This window comes from Meles meles, chromosome 21 (assembly GCF_922984935.1).
Source record: "Meles meles chromosome 21, mMelMel3.1 paternal haplotype, whole genome shotgun sequence".
Lineage (NCBI taxonomy): Eukaryota > Metazoa > Chordata > Mammalia > Carnivora > Mustelidae > Meles > Meles meles.
This window is the reverse complement of record NC_060086.1, coordinates 30,925,762-30,941,927: the sequence shown is the minus strand read 5'-3', so window position 1 is coordinate 30,941,927 and position 16,166 is coordinate 30,925,762. Positions and strand designations below refer to the sequence as shown.

Below are 16,166 nucleotides of genomic sequence, written 5' to 3'. Positions count from 1 at the left end.
CTTTTCTCCGCCGTGGAAACTGTCCCCCTCTCCCCCACCCCACTCCTACTCTTGTCACGGGGGGTGTGCGTCCTCTCCGCTCGCCCCCACCCCCTTCCTTTCCCTCCTCCTTTTTCCTCCCTCGCTCCGCCCCCAGGCCCCGCCCCTCGCCAGCCCGGCCCACGTTCCGCACCCCCCACCCTACCTCCCCGCAAGCCCCCGGCCAGCCACCACCCGCTCCCTCCGCGGAAGGCTGTGAGGAGGAGAGCCCCGCGGGCCAGGCCCCCGCCCGCCCTGCGCGCCCCCTCCCGAGCGCGCGCGCCTCGCGGCCCCCTCCGCGGCCTCCTGCTCCCCGCCTCCCCGCCTTCCCCTCCTCCTGGTGACGTCCGGGTCCCTGCCCGTCTGAAAACTCCGCGCCGCGGCGGTGGAGGCGGCGGCGGCGGCGGCGGCGGCGGCGGCGGAGGAGGAGCAGCGGCGAGCCGAGGCGGCGGCGGCGGCGGCGGCCCGAGCGCGAGCCCGAGCGGCAGCCGGCGGCCGCGGGAGCCGCGGGGAGCGCGGGGGCGGCCCGGAGCGCCCGGGGTCCCCGCGCCCCGCTCGCCCGCCGCGCTCCGAAGATGGTGGCGGCGCCGTGCGCCCGGAGGCTGGCCCGGCGCTCGCACTCGGCGCTGCTCGCGGCGCTCACGGTGCTGCTGCTGCAGACGCTGGTCGTGTGGAATTTCAGCAGCCTCGACTCCGGGGCCGGGGAGCGCCGCGGGGGCGCAGCGGCCGGCGGCGTGGAGCAACCGCCCCCGGCCCCGGCCCCGCGCCGGGAGCGCCGGGACCTGCCCGCCGGGCCGGCTGCAGCCCGAGGCGGCGGCGGCGGAGGACGGGGGGCCCCGGCGCGGGCGCGGGGAGGCGGCCCCGGAGAACCCCGGGCGCAGCAGCCGGCCAGCCGGGGGGCACTGCCCGCGCGGGCACTGGTAAGATGCCCTTTCGGCTCGCGTCCCAGAGGGAGGGAGGGAGGGTGAGAAGAAGGCAGCCCCGACACCAAGCTGCCTCCCCCCTCAGCCCTTGAACCCCGGGCATCAGACTGGGACTCCCCAAGCCTGCCGGCTCCCCATCTCTTTCACTGGAAGCCGGGGCGGGGTCCCTGCCGAGGCTCGGGGGGCCGTTTGGGCTGCCCCATCCCGAGTCTTTGGACTGCCCCCTTGGGGTCTGGGGAAGTTGTCTCCAGAGGAGGCGCTTTGGGGGTTACCGGAGCCTGGCTGGGTTCCTGTTCCCCGTCACTCTTGCTGGGCGCCCCGACTTGCACTAGGCATGTGGGTGTTGGTGCCTCGCTTACTGTCTGAGTGCGTGGATCGTGCCCGGGATCCTCAGCCGCTGCTCATGAGTGGTGCTCACAGCATCTTTCTGGTTTTTGCTGAGCTGAGTGCATACAACTCAGTGCCCTGCTTGCTGTCTTTTCCTGGTCCGAGACCGGGTCTAAGATCAGTGTCCCAAATCCCCAGCCAACTCCCTGAATCAGGATTCAGGCTTGGGCGCCTGGTCTTACTTTAGATCTCCTGTCTGCCATGTCTGGCTGTCTGCGACTTCTGTCTCTACCTTCTCCGTCTCTAACCTTGTCCTCTCCTGGTGCCCTCCCTGACTTTCCTCACCAAGCTGCCCAGTGTCAGGGCATGGCCCCTTCTCCTAGATGGCTGTCTCTGGCTCTCTGTCTTGTGCGTAGCCGATTAATGTCACCAGCTGTGTGTCTGACCACATCATCACGACTTCGGCTCTTTCTGGGTTTTCTTTGCTTTCCTGGGGTGTGAACAGTCTGAGCTCTGAAACTGGTTTTTCCATAGACCTTCCGGGGCCACCTGGGTGTCCTCCTATCCTGTCCCCAATTTCTCTGGTGATGTCTTTTACACCTTCTCTGGGCTTCCTTGCGGAGCCCACTGAGCTAGGACACACAGGACAGGAGGTCAGGGTCCCCATCTCTGGGACAGGCTCTCTGCGCCCTGTGGGTGTGCGTGTCTGTCTCCAGGAATAACAATGAGCAGTGTGTCTGTCTTTATCTTCCTTATGCCATTTGCCTACAGGGGTTCTCCTAGCCCCTGGGGGACATCAGATGTCAAGGGTTAGTTTCAGAATCCTTTGGCACTGAATGCATGTCTGTGTCGTTTGTCGCTCTGGGAGCCCTCGCTGAAGATTACCTTCAGACACAGCGTGCTGCTTTCTGTTCTGTTAAACTTCTTTGGAATCAGTGGTGACCCTCTTTGCCAGAGTGCGGCTCTTTGTGCCCCAGGAGGTGACGTGATGGCATTTCACATTGCTGGTTGTCTGCGTGGGTAGCAGGTGGACATCTCTCCCTTGTTTGTGGGGAGGGGAGTGGAGGGAGATTCCTGATGGAGAACCAGAACATTCCCAATGTCCTGTGGCCTTGTAGTTCCAGAGAAGGGTACTCCCAGACACTGCCTTTGAACTCCTGGGCTGAATTGTAATGTGTTTGGGCAGAAATGCGATTCGAGGTTGGTTCTGGATTTGGAGCCCTACTGGGAGGTGCAGTGCCGGGGGCGGGGGGGGGGGGGGGTGGTGGTGGTCAGGACGTGCACTGCTGGCCCAGAGTGGGAAAATGTGGGCTGAAGATGGCGGCATGGGGCTTCCTATACCCTTTGCATCTGGGATTCAGACAGGCACCGGTGGGTGTATCTTGGGTGCAAAGACCACCTGTTGAAATAAATGGCGAGAGGGAAGGAGGCCTGGATTTCTCCTGGGTCCTTGACGTTTTGAGTTCTCCATCCGTACCGTCTGTGTGCGCTCACTTCAGTATCCTATTCTCGCGCCTCCCAGCCCAGCCGCAGAGAGATTTGCAGTTGGGAAGGTAGGTGGGAGCATGTCGTTTCTTTTTTTTATTCCTGTTGGCATACCCGTGCCAGCAGCAGAGTGGCACTGCTTTTTGAAACTCTGCTTTCATCTGCGGGCTTAATTACTGTCCCCAGCCCTGGGTCTCCCCAGGTGTCAATTTCTTCACCTTCGGTTATAGACAAATTATTTTTTTTATTCTCTTCCCTTCTCTGAGGGTGTCTGCCACGCTGTTGTGAACTGTTCTGTCCCTTGTATTTGTATTTTATTTTATCTGCTTGTCTGTCTCCTCTTTTCCCCACCCCATTTCTACCCCCATGCCCTGCCAGATCCTGAAATCACAGCGCAGACATGCTGGAGGGATCCGGGGGTCTGTCCTCCTCTAGCCCTGCCCACCCAGCCCCTGCCCTTCCATGGAGCTCAAGGAGACCAGAAGGGGGCAGGCTGTTCCCAAAGTCCAACAACACGCCTGAGCTTGGGCTGCCGGGCTGGGAGAGGACCAGACCTTTTCAAAAGCCACTCAGGCCCTTGCAACACGTGGTCTGTAGGCAGCCCCTGCCGGAGCTGCTAGCACGATGCCTTGGAGGACAGATTCAGGAGTGGGACGTTAAAAAAAAAAAAAAAAAAAAAAAATCCTTGTGATTTTCCAGATGGCTCTCTCAAAGAGCTGGTGAGACTCATGCTTGGGACATGATGCTTCATCTCTGTGCTGTCTTGAGGTTGGGGTGGGATAGGGTAGGGCAGGTGCAATTCTTGCAGGCAAAGGGAGTCTGTGGCCCCATTGGTGCTGCTGGGGGTGCTGGTGGGTGTGTCCCAAAGAGTGTCCGGCAGGCACTGTACTGTGTCCAGAGCGTTTTCTAAGCAAGACCTTGCTGCTTCCTTGTGCCCACCATCCCAGAGTCTCTTCACTTGCGGCCTTTTTTGTCTGGGGAGCGGTGCCCCAGTAGAGGGACCTGATTGTATTTTGGGGGCATTTTAAGGAGCCAAGAAGAAACATGCAGTTTCTCAAGCAGACAGAGTCAGAGACAGCATGGGGATGGTGTCGAGATGGGCATATCTATCAAAGATTTGCAAGCTCCTGTTTCCCTCTCCACCTCTTCCAAAGCTCTTAAATATTAGAATTATCGGGTGGATTGGAGCAGAGTTGTGGCCGAGACACCGAGTCCTTCACTGGGTCTCCTGTAAGCTGTGGCTTTGACTGTCATCTCAGAATTCAAGAAACAGATGGGCTCACTTCTAAAGGGAGGAAACACACTCGGGAAAGTGTCAAAAAGATCACGTCCCAGGTTCTGGAGAGATTGGGGACAAATGAAAGAGTGCCGTGTGTGTTCACAGAACGGACGTTTATTTTCTTTCCCTTCGCCTCCTGTGATCCTCTTGGAGTCCCGTTTTTTCCTTGCGCCCTTAGATAATTTGCTCTCCAGTAAGTTTCATTCAAGGAGCCGAGTTCTTCATCGCCCTTCCATGCGCATGCATCCTTAACGTTGAGTGGGGTTTCTGTATGGTCTGACCCCGTGGAACTATTGATTTTTTTTGGCAGAAATTCCTCATACTTCACATTACTCAGATAACTCAGGACTTTTTCAGACGTTGGCAGTGACTTTGAAAAATTAGTTCACTGTATCTGGATTACCTCTGGTTCTAACGGCCTGAGAGGTGTGGCTTCTCAGAGAGACCAGAGAGAACAGAGGGTATTTTATTGATGGCTAGGTTTTCTTTTTTTCACACTCTCAGTGGGGTTTTATTTTGCTTGAGCAATGCATTACACTTTGTATACAGAAATATGCATCACTGAACAATATTTATCTTACTGCAAATGTTGCCATCTGCTTAATCATATACTGGAAAATGCTAAACAGAACAGATAAATAAAAGTAGAAATTATTAGACACATAGGTGTATATATGTAATTGTATATGTGCACTTTGCCTTCCTTCCATCTCGCCACACACTAGATACTCTCTCTCGTTTATCAATTCTTTTCCTTTTTCATCTTCTCCAAGTTTATGTGACAAAATACTTGGTGTTTTGCAAATAAGAAGCCAAGGCGCTAGTCCCTGTTTGCTGGGGATTGTCCAACTTTGATCCATGGTCTTAATAGGAAGGGAAATTTGGTGTTTTGACCTGAGGCATCTGACATTGCACATGTGTGTACACGTGTGTATGTGTGTGTGTGTGTGTGTGTGTGTGTTTCCCCAGAAAACAAAGTATCCTTCAGAATATCTCTGTAGGGGCGCCTGGGTGGCTCAATCAGTTAAGCATCCTCCTTCAGCTCAGGTTATGGTCCCAGCATCCTGGGATCAAGCCCTTCATCGGGCTCCCTGCTCAGCGGGGAGTCTGCTCCTTCTCCCTCTGCCTGCCTCTCTGCCTACTTCTTTTTTTCTCTCTCTCTCTCTGTCAAATAAATACAACCTTAAAGGAAAAAAAAAGAAGAATATGTCTGTAGTCAGGAGCTGCCCTCTCACGCAGACTATTTATGATCCGTGGGGCCATAAATCTGTATGCAGGAAGACAAAACTCCATGGTGCCACCATCATCAGACTGCACAGTGTGCGTGGTGTAATGCTGACCACCTCTCTGTCTCTTGGTGAACACTGCCCTGAGTCTTGTCCCTTAGGAGAATGCTCCCCATTTTCTTTGCATTTCTGCCATTTCTGTGGACCCTGGTCCCCATCTATCAGTACCAAGAAGAAAAGACCTCGGGCAAAACTAAAAGTCAGACATAAACTCAACCCCAGCAAAACCCGAGTTTGAAGGAAAAGGCATGGGAGCAGGAGGAAAAAGTCCTGGGAAATGGGTGCCAGGCCCCAGTTCCCAGGAAAGAGACCATTAAGTGTCTTTGCATCTGACACAGCTGGGTTCAAGTCAGGCTCTGCTCTTGGCCATCTCCATGACCTTGGGCAAATCCTTCTGCTCTGCTCCTCTGACTATCCGAGCTACAGCCAAGGGTCATGTGAGGATGAGATGTATTAATACGTGTGAACTGCTTGGGGCCTGGCACACGAACACGCTGCAGTGTGAGCTCTTGTTCTTGCAAAGAAAATCTTAGTATGTTTGAAAGTAAGCAATTATTTGCAATTATTCATTTTCCCATGGAAAGTCGGCTTTGAGTGAAAGCCAAGGCAGGAGAGTGAATCCAACGCCTGGGAGTGAGCTCTGCCTTGGAGCAGGCTGGAATGTGGTCGAGGGAGGAGCACTGGTACTTACTGAGTGCCAGCTGTATGCCAAGCCTCCTGTAGATGTTTTGCACACATTATCTTATTAAGATGCTCCCGCACACACACACGCAAAAGAAAACAAAACGAAACGAAACGAAAAACCCAGGACAGAAGGAGATTGCTCTCCAACTTACACAGAAGTTAAACTAAGGACGCCTGGCTAGAAATTGTGGGTCTTTTGAGTGCTGGTTGCGTGGCAGGAAAAATGAGGACTTGGCGGCTATTACCTTCACCGTCTCAGTGAATCTCCCCGGCTGTCTGGGCCAGGACTGTGGCTGTCCCCCTCTCACAGCTGCGGAAACAGGCTCAGGGAGGCAAAGCGGCTTGCTCCCCGAGAGTGCAGAGTCGGGGGCAGCGGGGAGAGCAGCAGAGCGGGGCTCCAAACCGAGGTCCGCCTTGGTCCAGTCGACCTATGGGTTTCTGAGCGCCGTGTCTGCGCTGTTCTTTGAAAAACGCCAGATGCAGCCACGTGATTCCTGGAAGTCTTCATCCCACTTCTCTCAGTTCTTACTGCAGATTTCCAAAAATGTGCCGACCCTAGGAAAAGGAGCAGATAGGCCGTTTTTGTGGAATCAGACCCCTCAATAATGACACAGACAGGGAGTAATAGTAACAGTAATGAGTCTCCATGTGGCAGCTATAACGTGCTGGGCACCATTTGAAGCCCCCCCCTTATGCATTAACCCCTTAATCCTTCAGTGAATATGTATTCTAGTCATCCCGGTTCTTACTATAGCCAGGCCCCGTCCCGGGTGTTTTACAAGAGAGAACTCATTTAAACCTCACGCGATGGAGGAAACTGAGGCAGAGGGAGGAGCTTAAGCGACTTCCCCAGGGTTCACCTTATAAATGGCGGAGCCAGGATTTGAACCCAGACAATCCAGGATCTTACCCGTTCTTCTCTCCACCCTCCCTCTTATAGGCATCTTTCGAGGGTCCCTAACCTGAGAACTGCAGAACTCATTTAAGGAGGCGCCTAGGTCGTTGATTCGGTCAGGAAGCCCAGTACCGAGCACAGGATGTTATGGCCCTGGAGCGGAAGGTATCACCTGATGGCGAAATGTGCAACATACGTATGAGGGTTGAACTTGACCTGCTGTGCTGACAGGAGGAAAGAGTTTTGAATTCAGCTCTCTCTAGCCAGGAGAGGAAGGAAGGAGGGTGCTGTGCAAGGCTCCTGGGCCAGTGGAAACAACCTTTCATTCATCCTCAGTGGGCTTCCTGCTTCTCCACCCGCTCAATTCAGCTGCTCCATGGTTCTCTCTGGAGAAGCCCATGAGGAGCCCCCCAAGAGCCCGGGGAAGGCAGGGATGTATCTGAGAACACGCAGGCTGATTGTCTCGTGGGCACTTCCTTCCGCCGGCAACAGAAACTACCCGTTTGCCCGCAGATACTCATCAGGTTGTGTCCCTCTGATCCCTGTGGTTAGGGTGGCCTCCTCCCCCACTGAAGCAGCGTGTTGAAAAGAGGGCAGCGGGGAGGGGGGGGATGGTGTCACGTTAACCTGCTCCACACTGTCCTGAGCAGGGAGCTTGGGGTTGTCAGTATCAGGGCCTAGGAGCTCAGACCACCAGCCAGGTGGGGAGGAGGAGGCACTGAAGGGCATTGCTTGAGTCTCTTCTGAAGGAGGATCAGCCCCTCCAGGGCCCTCGGCGGACAGGGAAATGAATTTGTCCCATCTCTGGCCTGGTTTGTCCCAGCCCAGATGACGCTGGCTTATCTGGGTATCTAATCCAGGCTAATGTGTCTGTGGGTGCTAATGACTAGCATTTCTCCTCCCAGCGAATCCTTTCCTGTAATCCTTGGCCCTGAGCAACATTGATTAAGCCCAAAGGAGTCAAGCTCATGGGTGGAGAGATGGCTACAGCTGTCCCATACTCACGGGGTGCAGACATTGTAACCCTGACGCTAACCGTGGGGAGGGCGAGCAGGATTTCTCTGCGTTGGAAGTTTGCCTTCTACCAGATGCCGCAGGAGGGCATGATTTTAGGAATTCTTACAACATACTGCACGTTAACGGTGATTAGTCTCATCTCTGTTTTACTGATGACAGGTCATAAAAACTAAGGCAAGAAGTTGCATCAAGGTTGACCAGCTGAAAGTGGTCAGTTGCAGGGATTGAAGGCTGGTGGTGACTCCCCAGACCGTGTTCCTAGTCTTGGTCCAATTCAGTAAGTCCCTTGTCCCCGCCCTCCCTCCCCTCCCACCTGTTCATTCAGAAGTGCACATGCGCGTACGTCCATCCGTCCATCCATGCATCCATCCACCCATCCACGCGCGCGTCCATCTGTATGTCCATCCATCTGCATATGTCCGTCCACCCATCCATGTACCCATCCTCCGCTCCAGCAGTGAGGGCATGGGAGCACTGCTACCGCCTTCAGGAACTGGACAGATGCGCTCCCTGCCCTCAGGAGAAGCAGCCCGCCCGTGAAGCCCGCCCGTGAAGCCCGCCGTGGGGCTGTTGCTGATTTTACAGAGAGGTTCCTTTCACATCCCACTGCCGGTCTCGCATCGCCAGAGTGGCCTCTTGGACACAAGAGGAAGGTGTCCTCTGGACAGGTTGGGGGCCAGGAATGTATGATTCAGGGGCCTGGAAGTCCTCCAGTCTCCCACCACCCCCCAAACTGCTAGACATGAGGTCTAGACTGCTCCACTCATGGGGCTCAAGCTCTTCTTACAGCTTAATAAGGAGCCTGGAGATGAGCAGTGAACTGCTTGAGGTTTGCAAGGTGAACAGAGCCTGAACAGAGCCGGGGAGGCCAGTCATGTGATAGGTAGGGGCAGGCTGGGGCAGGGTGGGGTGGAGGGGGGGCGGGGCCAGGGCTCTGACATCTGGAGCTCACCGCCCAGCCCTGCCCTTCATACCTGTGTGACCCGGATGTGTTACTGCTCTGAGGGTCTTGGTTTCGTAGTCTGATCGTGGGAGCCAGAAAGGCACCGAGCTGGAAGGGCCTGGTGATGAGGCCCAGCTCTGACCCATGACGGGGGCTCCTGTTTTCCTTCCTGATGCAGCCTCATCAGGACAGATGTTGGCAAGAGAGGCCCTCAGATTCATGGCTGGTGGGTGGGTTTGGTTTGGCCCGCATAGGTTCAAACAAAAAGGCACTGAACCTTCAGGATGAAGAAATGCTGTGCCGCGATGGGGATTATGGGCATGCCTCCAAAAAGTCACAAGATCTGACAGCACTCGGCCCCCATTCTTGCTTTTCAGCTGGCCCAGCGGGGGAGGGGCTGTCCCTGAGACCCTCCAGATTCCTGAGCACACCCAGCCCCCCCCCCCCCAAACACACACCTGGATCTTTTCTTTCCCCCGTGATACCTAACTGGCCCCTTTGGACTGCTGAATTTGCAGCCTCTGTTTGGAAGATCTCCGTGTTCACTGTGATGAGCTAAAAATAAGTGTCTGTGGTCACCTTTCAATTATCCCCATGTGGTTTATTCACAGCACTTATTTACCTCGACTGCTTCTGCTTCCCCTGGGCCCAGTGGAGGTTTCCTTCCCTCCCTCGCTGCTGCTGTGTACCCAGAAGGTGCAGATTCTCACAAGGAGCAGGCCCTTGTGAAGGCAGTGCCCTCAACAAAAACAGACCCATGTGTTCTACGGTTTGGTTAATGGTTTCTCCTTTGGAGGAAACACAGCGAACATGCTATTTTGAATTGTCTGCCTCCCACTCACGTGCTCCCTCCAACCTCCAACCCCAGTAACACAGGTTGGGATGGAGAGAGTTGCCAGAGAGCTGGTCGTGGCAGGTGGAAGGGTGGCACATTCTGGAACACCATGGCTTGGCTTGCAGCACCATTGGGGACACACACACCATCACTTCCATCTTTTTGTGCCCAGGGGGGTGAATATTTTCAAAAACTGTAATATTGTATAGTTCTTTAAATGTATATTAGGGAAAATCTACAAATATGACCTTTTGGTCGGAACGAAAACGGGACTCTTATCGCTTAGCCTGTGCATAAAGTGGCATTTAAAGGAAACAAGTTGGAGAAACATAATGAGGATGCCTGAGTAACAGTACCAAGCCCTAATTCTAATCCTAATCCTGGCCTCGATTTAGATGGTGAATGCCTCCCAGGGGGGTGCTGGAATGACCAAAGTTCCGGGAAACGTTGGGTTTCCCAGTTTGAACATAACTCTGCTCCTTTGATCAACAGTGGTACCATTTTGTTCTGATGTTTGAGTGGAGAGGTTTTCAGTGAGACGTTAGGAAGAACCGTGCTCTGGGTCTGTCTGAGTGGAAGTCACAGTTACCGGCCCTCTCTGACAGTCTCAGCTGCTCTCTGCGTCACTCCTATGGTGATGGGGCTTCTCCGGCCTGTGTTCTGGGTTTGGGTCTGGACCCTTCATGTGCATCTCTTAGATTCATGCTGAGCGTTGGCTTCACGTTGGCTGTGTCTGCGAGTCCCCCATGTGTTGCACCTGGAATTAACCGTGATGAATGAGTGCCCGGATGGGCCCGTAATGACTCTGTTAACTTAACCCCGAATCAAGACTCTCATGCTCAGAACCCAGGTAACAGAACCGCACTGCAACCTGAACAGCAATTCAGAAGGGCAGTGGAGACAGCTAATCATTTTATAACGAGCAAGGAGACAAGCAATAAAAACAGAGCCCAAGGACAGCATGATAATTTCGCAGAGTCTTAGCACTCAACCGGGCTCACGTTAATAAAATAAACAAATGTTTTTGGTAGTGGAGAGCTAATGTATACATTATTTAAGGATAGTATTAAAACCAGATTAGACGGATCAAGGAATCCAGGGGTTACCTCATTAAGCATCCTCTCTTTGGGGATGTGGGAAAGTTGTTCCCTTTCTGTTTTTCTTCTTTCCTGGTGAAATGGGGCTTTATTAATTAGAGATGTAATGGGAAATCTTTTTTTTTTTTTTTTCCCAGACTAGTGGCTGTTTTCTGTTTATTTTTTAATGTAGGACCATGCTTTGCAGATGTTCTCTTTGAAATAAAAGCCTATTCATTGTCTCTCTTTCTCTCTCTCTTTTATCCCCAGCTCAGAAGGGGCAGCTGTTATAAAAGACACAAACAGAGAGCCCCATTTGCTTGTCATCAGGCGGTTACAAAGATTCCATTCCTGATGTAAAATACTCTCATTACCTGTTTTTTCCCTTCACCCTATTCAGAATGGTTTCAGAATGGTTACATCTGATTCCCTCTTGTTTAGGAGACGAGGTGATGACAGTGACCAGGGTAGAGGAGGTGACGCAGAGGTGGGATTCACAGAAAACGGCCGGGTTCGCAAGTGGGCACAGCCCGGATCCACTCTTCTTTGGTCCGGGGGTTCACTGCTAGTTTGGCTTTCTTTTAGGGTGAAAAAAGTCATGTCGAGCCAACAAACTCTCCATCAGAGAGAGAGCAGGCGGTACGAACCCCCAAGAAAAGTGGACATGAGAAAGTACCAAGGGGGCAAACCTGGCTCCCCATGGGCCGGGTCTGGGCTGCAGCTGGAGGAATGGCAGCTCCGAGTTTGCATCCTCCTCCTCCTTTTGTTAAAAAAGCTTTAAATCACTGGCCAACATCTACACATCTGTGATTTCAAGTGAAAATCGAATTTGGAGTTCGTATTTAAAAATTTGAAATTCTGGGGGTGCCTGGGTGGCTCAGTCAGTTTTAGTATCTGACTCATGATTTCCAGCTCAGGTCATATCAGGGTCGTGAGCTCGAGCCTCAGGTCGGAATCTGTGCTAAGTGTGGAGCTTGCTTGAGATTCTCTTTTTCCTTCTCCCTCTGCCCCTTCCTCTCTTTTTCTCTCTAAAGAAAAAGAATGTGAAACTCTGGTCTTCATTACCAAAGAAGCACATATTTGGGGGAGGGAAGTAGGACTGTCCCTCTGCCTAGGGCCCCACTTCCCGGTTCACCCTGGAGCCCGCCCCCCTGGCTTGGTTATTTGTGTGTGAGGATCCGAGTATTCAGCTCTCCAAATAACGAGGAGGAGGAGGATGGTGAGAGTCCGTGCTATTATGTGTTAAATGCTCGCTGGGCGCCAGGCACGGTGCTCAGCAGCACCTCCTGGGTTCTCCCGCTGAATCACTGAGAGCAGCTTCCGGACTTGATCCCCCTTCACAGACTGGGGACCCTGATCACAGAGCAGCAGAATTGCAGCCTGGGCGTCCCCTACCGTGCGTGCGTGCGTGCGTGCGTGCGTGCGTGCGTGCGTGCGTGCGTGCGTGCGTGCGTGCGTGCGTGCGTGCGTGCGTCTCGGAATGTTTTCCCAGAGCCCTTGCGGCTGGGAATTCTGGCGAATGGCTCTGCGGGAGAGTTGGCACTGGTTGTCCGCCCGTTGCATGGATGGAAGCATCAAGACCCGGCAGTGGCTTTTGGGTCACTCCTTGTCACCCCTGCCAGGGTAAGTGCGAAACATGACTCTTTTACGGAGGAGCTCATCCGGCCGCGGTGGTAGTCCCGTCACCGAAGTTCCCGCCGTCCTGGCCCGAGGAGCCGGACAGGGGTGGCGCCCTCCACCCTCCACCGCTAGTCTTGGAGCGGTGAGGGAGCATCTACAGGGTAATATTTTGATAAGTTGCTGATTTGTATTAAAATAATAATTACAGCGATAATTACAAGCGCGGGTTTCAGTGAGACTCAGCTGCCGACTGTAAGAAGAAATAATTAACCGCCTGTTCCCTCAGAATCGAACGGCAGCCAGACCTGGCCTTCCTTCTTTCTGTGGGTCCAGCACGGGCTTCGTTGCAGGTTGGAGGCCCCTTGGGTTGCCAGATGCTGATTCTGGTAACGGGATGAAAGGCCTATTTCCCTGTGAGGAGGAGCAGGGAGTCAGGTGAATGGTGTGTTTCCCCACAAATGCCCTGGGGAACACCCTGACCCGAGTCTGAGGTCGTTGCCTTCCCTTGAACCGTGGAATGACCTCCCTCTAGAAGCAAATGTAGTAACACCTAGAAGGGTGCAGACTCAGATCTGCCCCTAATTAAATACTCTGGCGTCGACTGATGTCTGGCAGTAGTTAGGGACTCTTGGCCATTTTAACAGGATGGCCGTGGTTCTCTTTACATTTCTGTTTCTGAAGCGCATCGAGTGGGCCTGCCTTGACTTTAACAACTCTTGAAGTTTATCTTGAAATAGAACATGAGTACCCAAAAGTTCCCAAACCATAAAATTCAGAGCTCCACCAGTAGCCACGCTCCTGTGACCAGGACCCAGGTCCAGAGCACAGAGCCTGAGAGCTTGCTGCCGGTCCACGCCCTGCCAAGGTCCTTCCCCTCCCCACTTCCAATTCCCACATCTCCAGAGGCAGCCCTGATGGTGACTTCTGACCCCGTAGGTTACTTTTACTTCTTTTGAGAAACAGAATCACACAATCTGGGCAACTTGATCCCTGATTTGTTTTGCTTAGCATTATGTGAGATGAGATTATGTGAGATTATATCAGATGTTGGCCAGCTGCAGCCCTCGGGCCAAGTCCGGGTTGCCAGTTTCCACGTGGCCTGTGGGTAAAAATGGATTTCACATTTTTAAGTGGTTGAGGGGGAGGGAAATCAAAAGACGAATAACACTTCATGGCATGGGAAAAGTATATGAAATCGAAATTTCAGGGTCCATAAATAAAACTTTATAGGAGCATAGCTGTGTCCAATTCATTTGCATACTGGCCGTGACTTGCTTTTTGCCCTGTAATGGTCAAGTTGAGTAGTCTGGACAATGATCATGTGGCTCACAAAGCCCAAGATCTTTACTGTCCGGCCCTTTACAGAACATTTTGCTGACCCTGTGTCCATATCGTGTCGCATGTTTGTAATTGTTCATTCACGTGGCCGTGTCATAACGCATTCTGGAATATAACACAATTTACATTTGTGTTGTGTTTATGGGCCTTTGGGAGATTCCCAGTTTGGGGCAGGGCGATGCCGTGAGCATTTTTGTGCAGGTCATTTGCTAAACAAATAGTTTTGGTAAACATGTCTGTTAGGTCTGTACCTAGGAGAAACTGGTTTAAGTACTTTTTTTGGGGGGGGTGCAGTTTTGTTTTGAACAGGTTGATTTTGACAAAGGTATTTTCATTTGGAAGTTTTATTTTTCCTGCCTGGTGGTGCTTGCATGTGCTGAAACTCTGGACCCAGGCTTACTTTTCAAAGAAGTAATTAGTTTTGCAAAACAGAGGGTGAGTAGAACCACAGTTCATTGAGGGTGTGCTGTTCTTCCAGCTCAAAACCTTCAAGGATGTTGGGAACTTGCCTGACATTCACTGCTTTGGCTTGCTTTTGGGAATGGTGCCATCATTTCATTTCTTATGCTGAAGCCATATTGTCCAAATGACTCTTATCTTCATGCAGCAAAACAGGTCTGGCAGAATTAGGCGAGTTTTTCTCGATGTCACTCTCCCTGCTTTGATTGACTTCTGTTTATCTCTTCGCTGCTCTGGTTTCCTTGCTGGGCAGCAGATGACTGCAGCTTTATGTCCCCAATCAGATCTCAGGCCTCCAGGAGCATGTGTCATTTCTCATTGAAACACTGTGCTGAGGTGTCCCTTTGGGGACGGCTGATGTTGCATGTAGGCCACGGCCTTGGAGCTGAGACTCCCCGGAGGAGCTGCCTTCCTGTACCCACCTCCCCTGCCCTCCCTCCCCACACTGTCCCCCCCCTTCAGTTTCATTGAGCAGCATACATCCTTCCTCCGTTAGCCCTGTGTGCTCTGCTCGGCCCTCCACGAAGCACTGCCGCACTTCTGTAGGCAAAAGCTTCTCCCAGGTTTGGGAGGAGAGTGACGGGATTCCCTGGATTTGCTTGGCACTGCCTGAAAAATGACTTAATATTCTTGTTGGGGCTTGTCGGAAGAGCCCAGTCAGCTTCCTTCTCTAGCCGGCCCACTCTCCCCCAGGAGTAAAGTCCCACTTGTCTTTTGAGCCCGCTTGCTGCTTGTGCCCTGTGCAATGAACACGCTTCAGAAGGTCACCAGAGGAGACTGTCAGCTGCTGTTTTAATATTCCTTTGAGGAGAAAGCTGGACTCCGTGGTGAAGGGGTGAGCGGCACTGAAACCTGGTCTCAGCTGTAATTTAATCTTAAATCTGGCTCCATTTCTGGCAGGCTCAGATTTAGTCTTTAAAATGGGGCAGCAGAGCCTCAGTCCCATCGTGGGTATGATTCCTGGCTGTGGAATTCCTACATTGGAGCAACTTAATCCTAAATTGTGGCAGTTCTGGGTCTCCCACCAAGTTAATGGTTTGCTTGCCTTCTTCTTCAGAGATGGGGGGTGTGTGTGTGTGTGTGTGTGTGTCCATGTTTATTCTAGGGGATGGCCTTTTATTTTTAAAGACTGTTGCCTAGATGTGCTAAGGTACCCTAATTAAGCTTCATAATTAATTTGTCTCGAAAGAAATACAATAGATTTCAAAAGTAGAAATATTTTAGGCCTCATTCATAGAATAATAAGATGTATGTAAAATTAGCCTCTCAAAGGCAGAATCACTTAGACATTAAAACAAACAAATCTCTTCTAAATAGTTCATAAATCAGAGAAGAAGCCACACCTAGAATTTCTGATCTTAGGGTTGTCAATAAAAATGAGAATACTTCATATCAAAACCTATGGGATGAGGGTAACACTGGGCCCAGAGGAAAATTTATAGCCTCTTTTCTTTTTTGATAGTGAGAGAGAGAGAGAGAGAGAGAGTAAGCTGGAGTGGGAGGGTGGGCAGAGGCAGAAGGAGAAAAAGAGAGAGAGAGAAGGTTTAGCTGGCTCATGCACAGTGGAGAGCTCCATGAGGGCCCAGTCTCATGACCCTGAGATCATGACCAGAGCCAAAATACAGAGTCAGGCGCAGCACTGACTGAGCCACCCAGGCGCCCCCAAACACTTAAGCTTTTGACATGAAACATGAAAATTAAAATGATTAACACAAGAGTCCAGTTTTTATTTTTTAACTCACTGAGAAGAAACTGAAAGAAAGTAGGAAAGGGCCGTAGATGAAAATAAAAACAGAAATTGATGAAACATGACGTAACATAAGCGTGGAGGCGTTGTGCCGCAAGGTCCTCTAACAACACGCCAGCACGAAGTGTTAGGTCTGGTTCCTCCTGGGGTTGGAGTCAGTGAACGGGTGGCAGATTCCTCAGTCCCCAGGGTTGCTCAATGCTTCTGCGGAGGCTGGTTGAGTGAAGGCAGCTG

At 52.3% G+C, this 16,166-nt stretch overlaps 1 protein-coding gene across 1 annotated transcript in view; it reads left to right on the top strand.

The window, feature by feature from the left end:
* Positions 1 to 489: 489 nt before the first annotated feature.
* XYLT1 (xylosyltransferase 1) overlaps positions 490 to 16,166 on the top strand; it is a 297,158-nt gene continuing 281,481 nt past the window's right edge. The window contains exon 1 of the mRNA XM_045994345.1: positions 490 to 938. Coding sequence (XP_045850301.1) covers positions 594 to 938 — 345 coding nt within the window. The 5' untranslated portion in view covers positions 490 to 593. The remainder of the gene's footprint in view (positions 939 to 16,166) is intronic.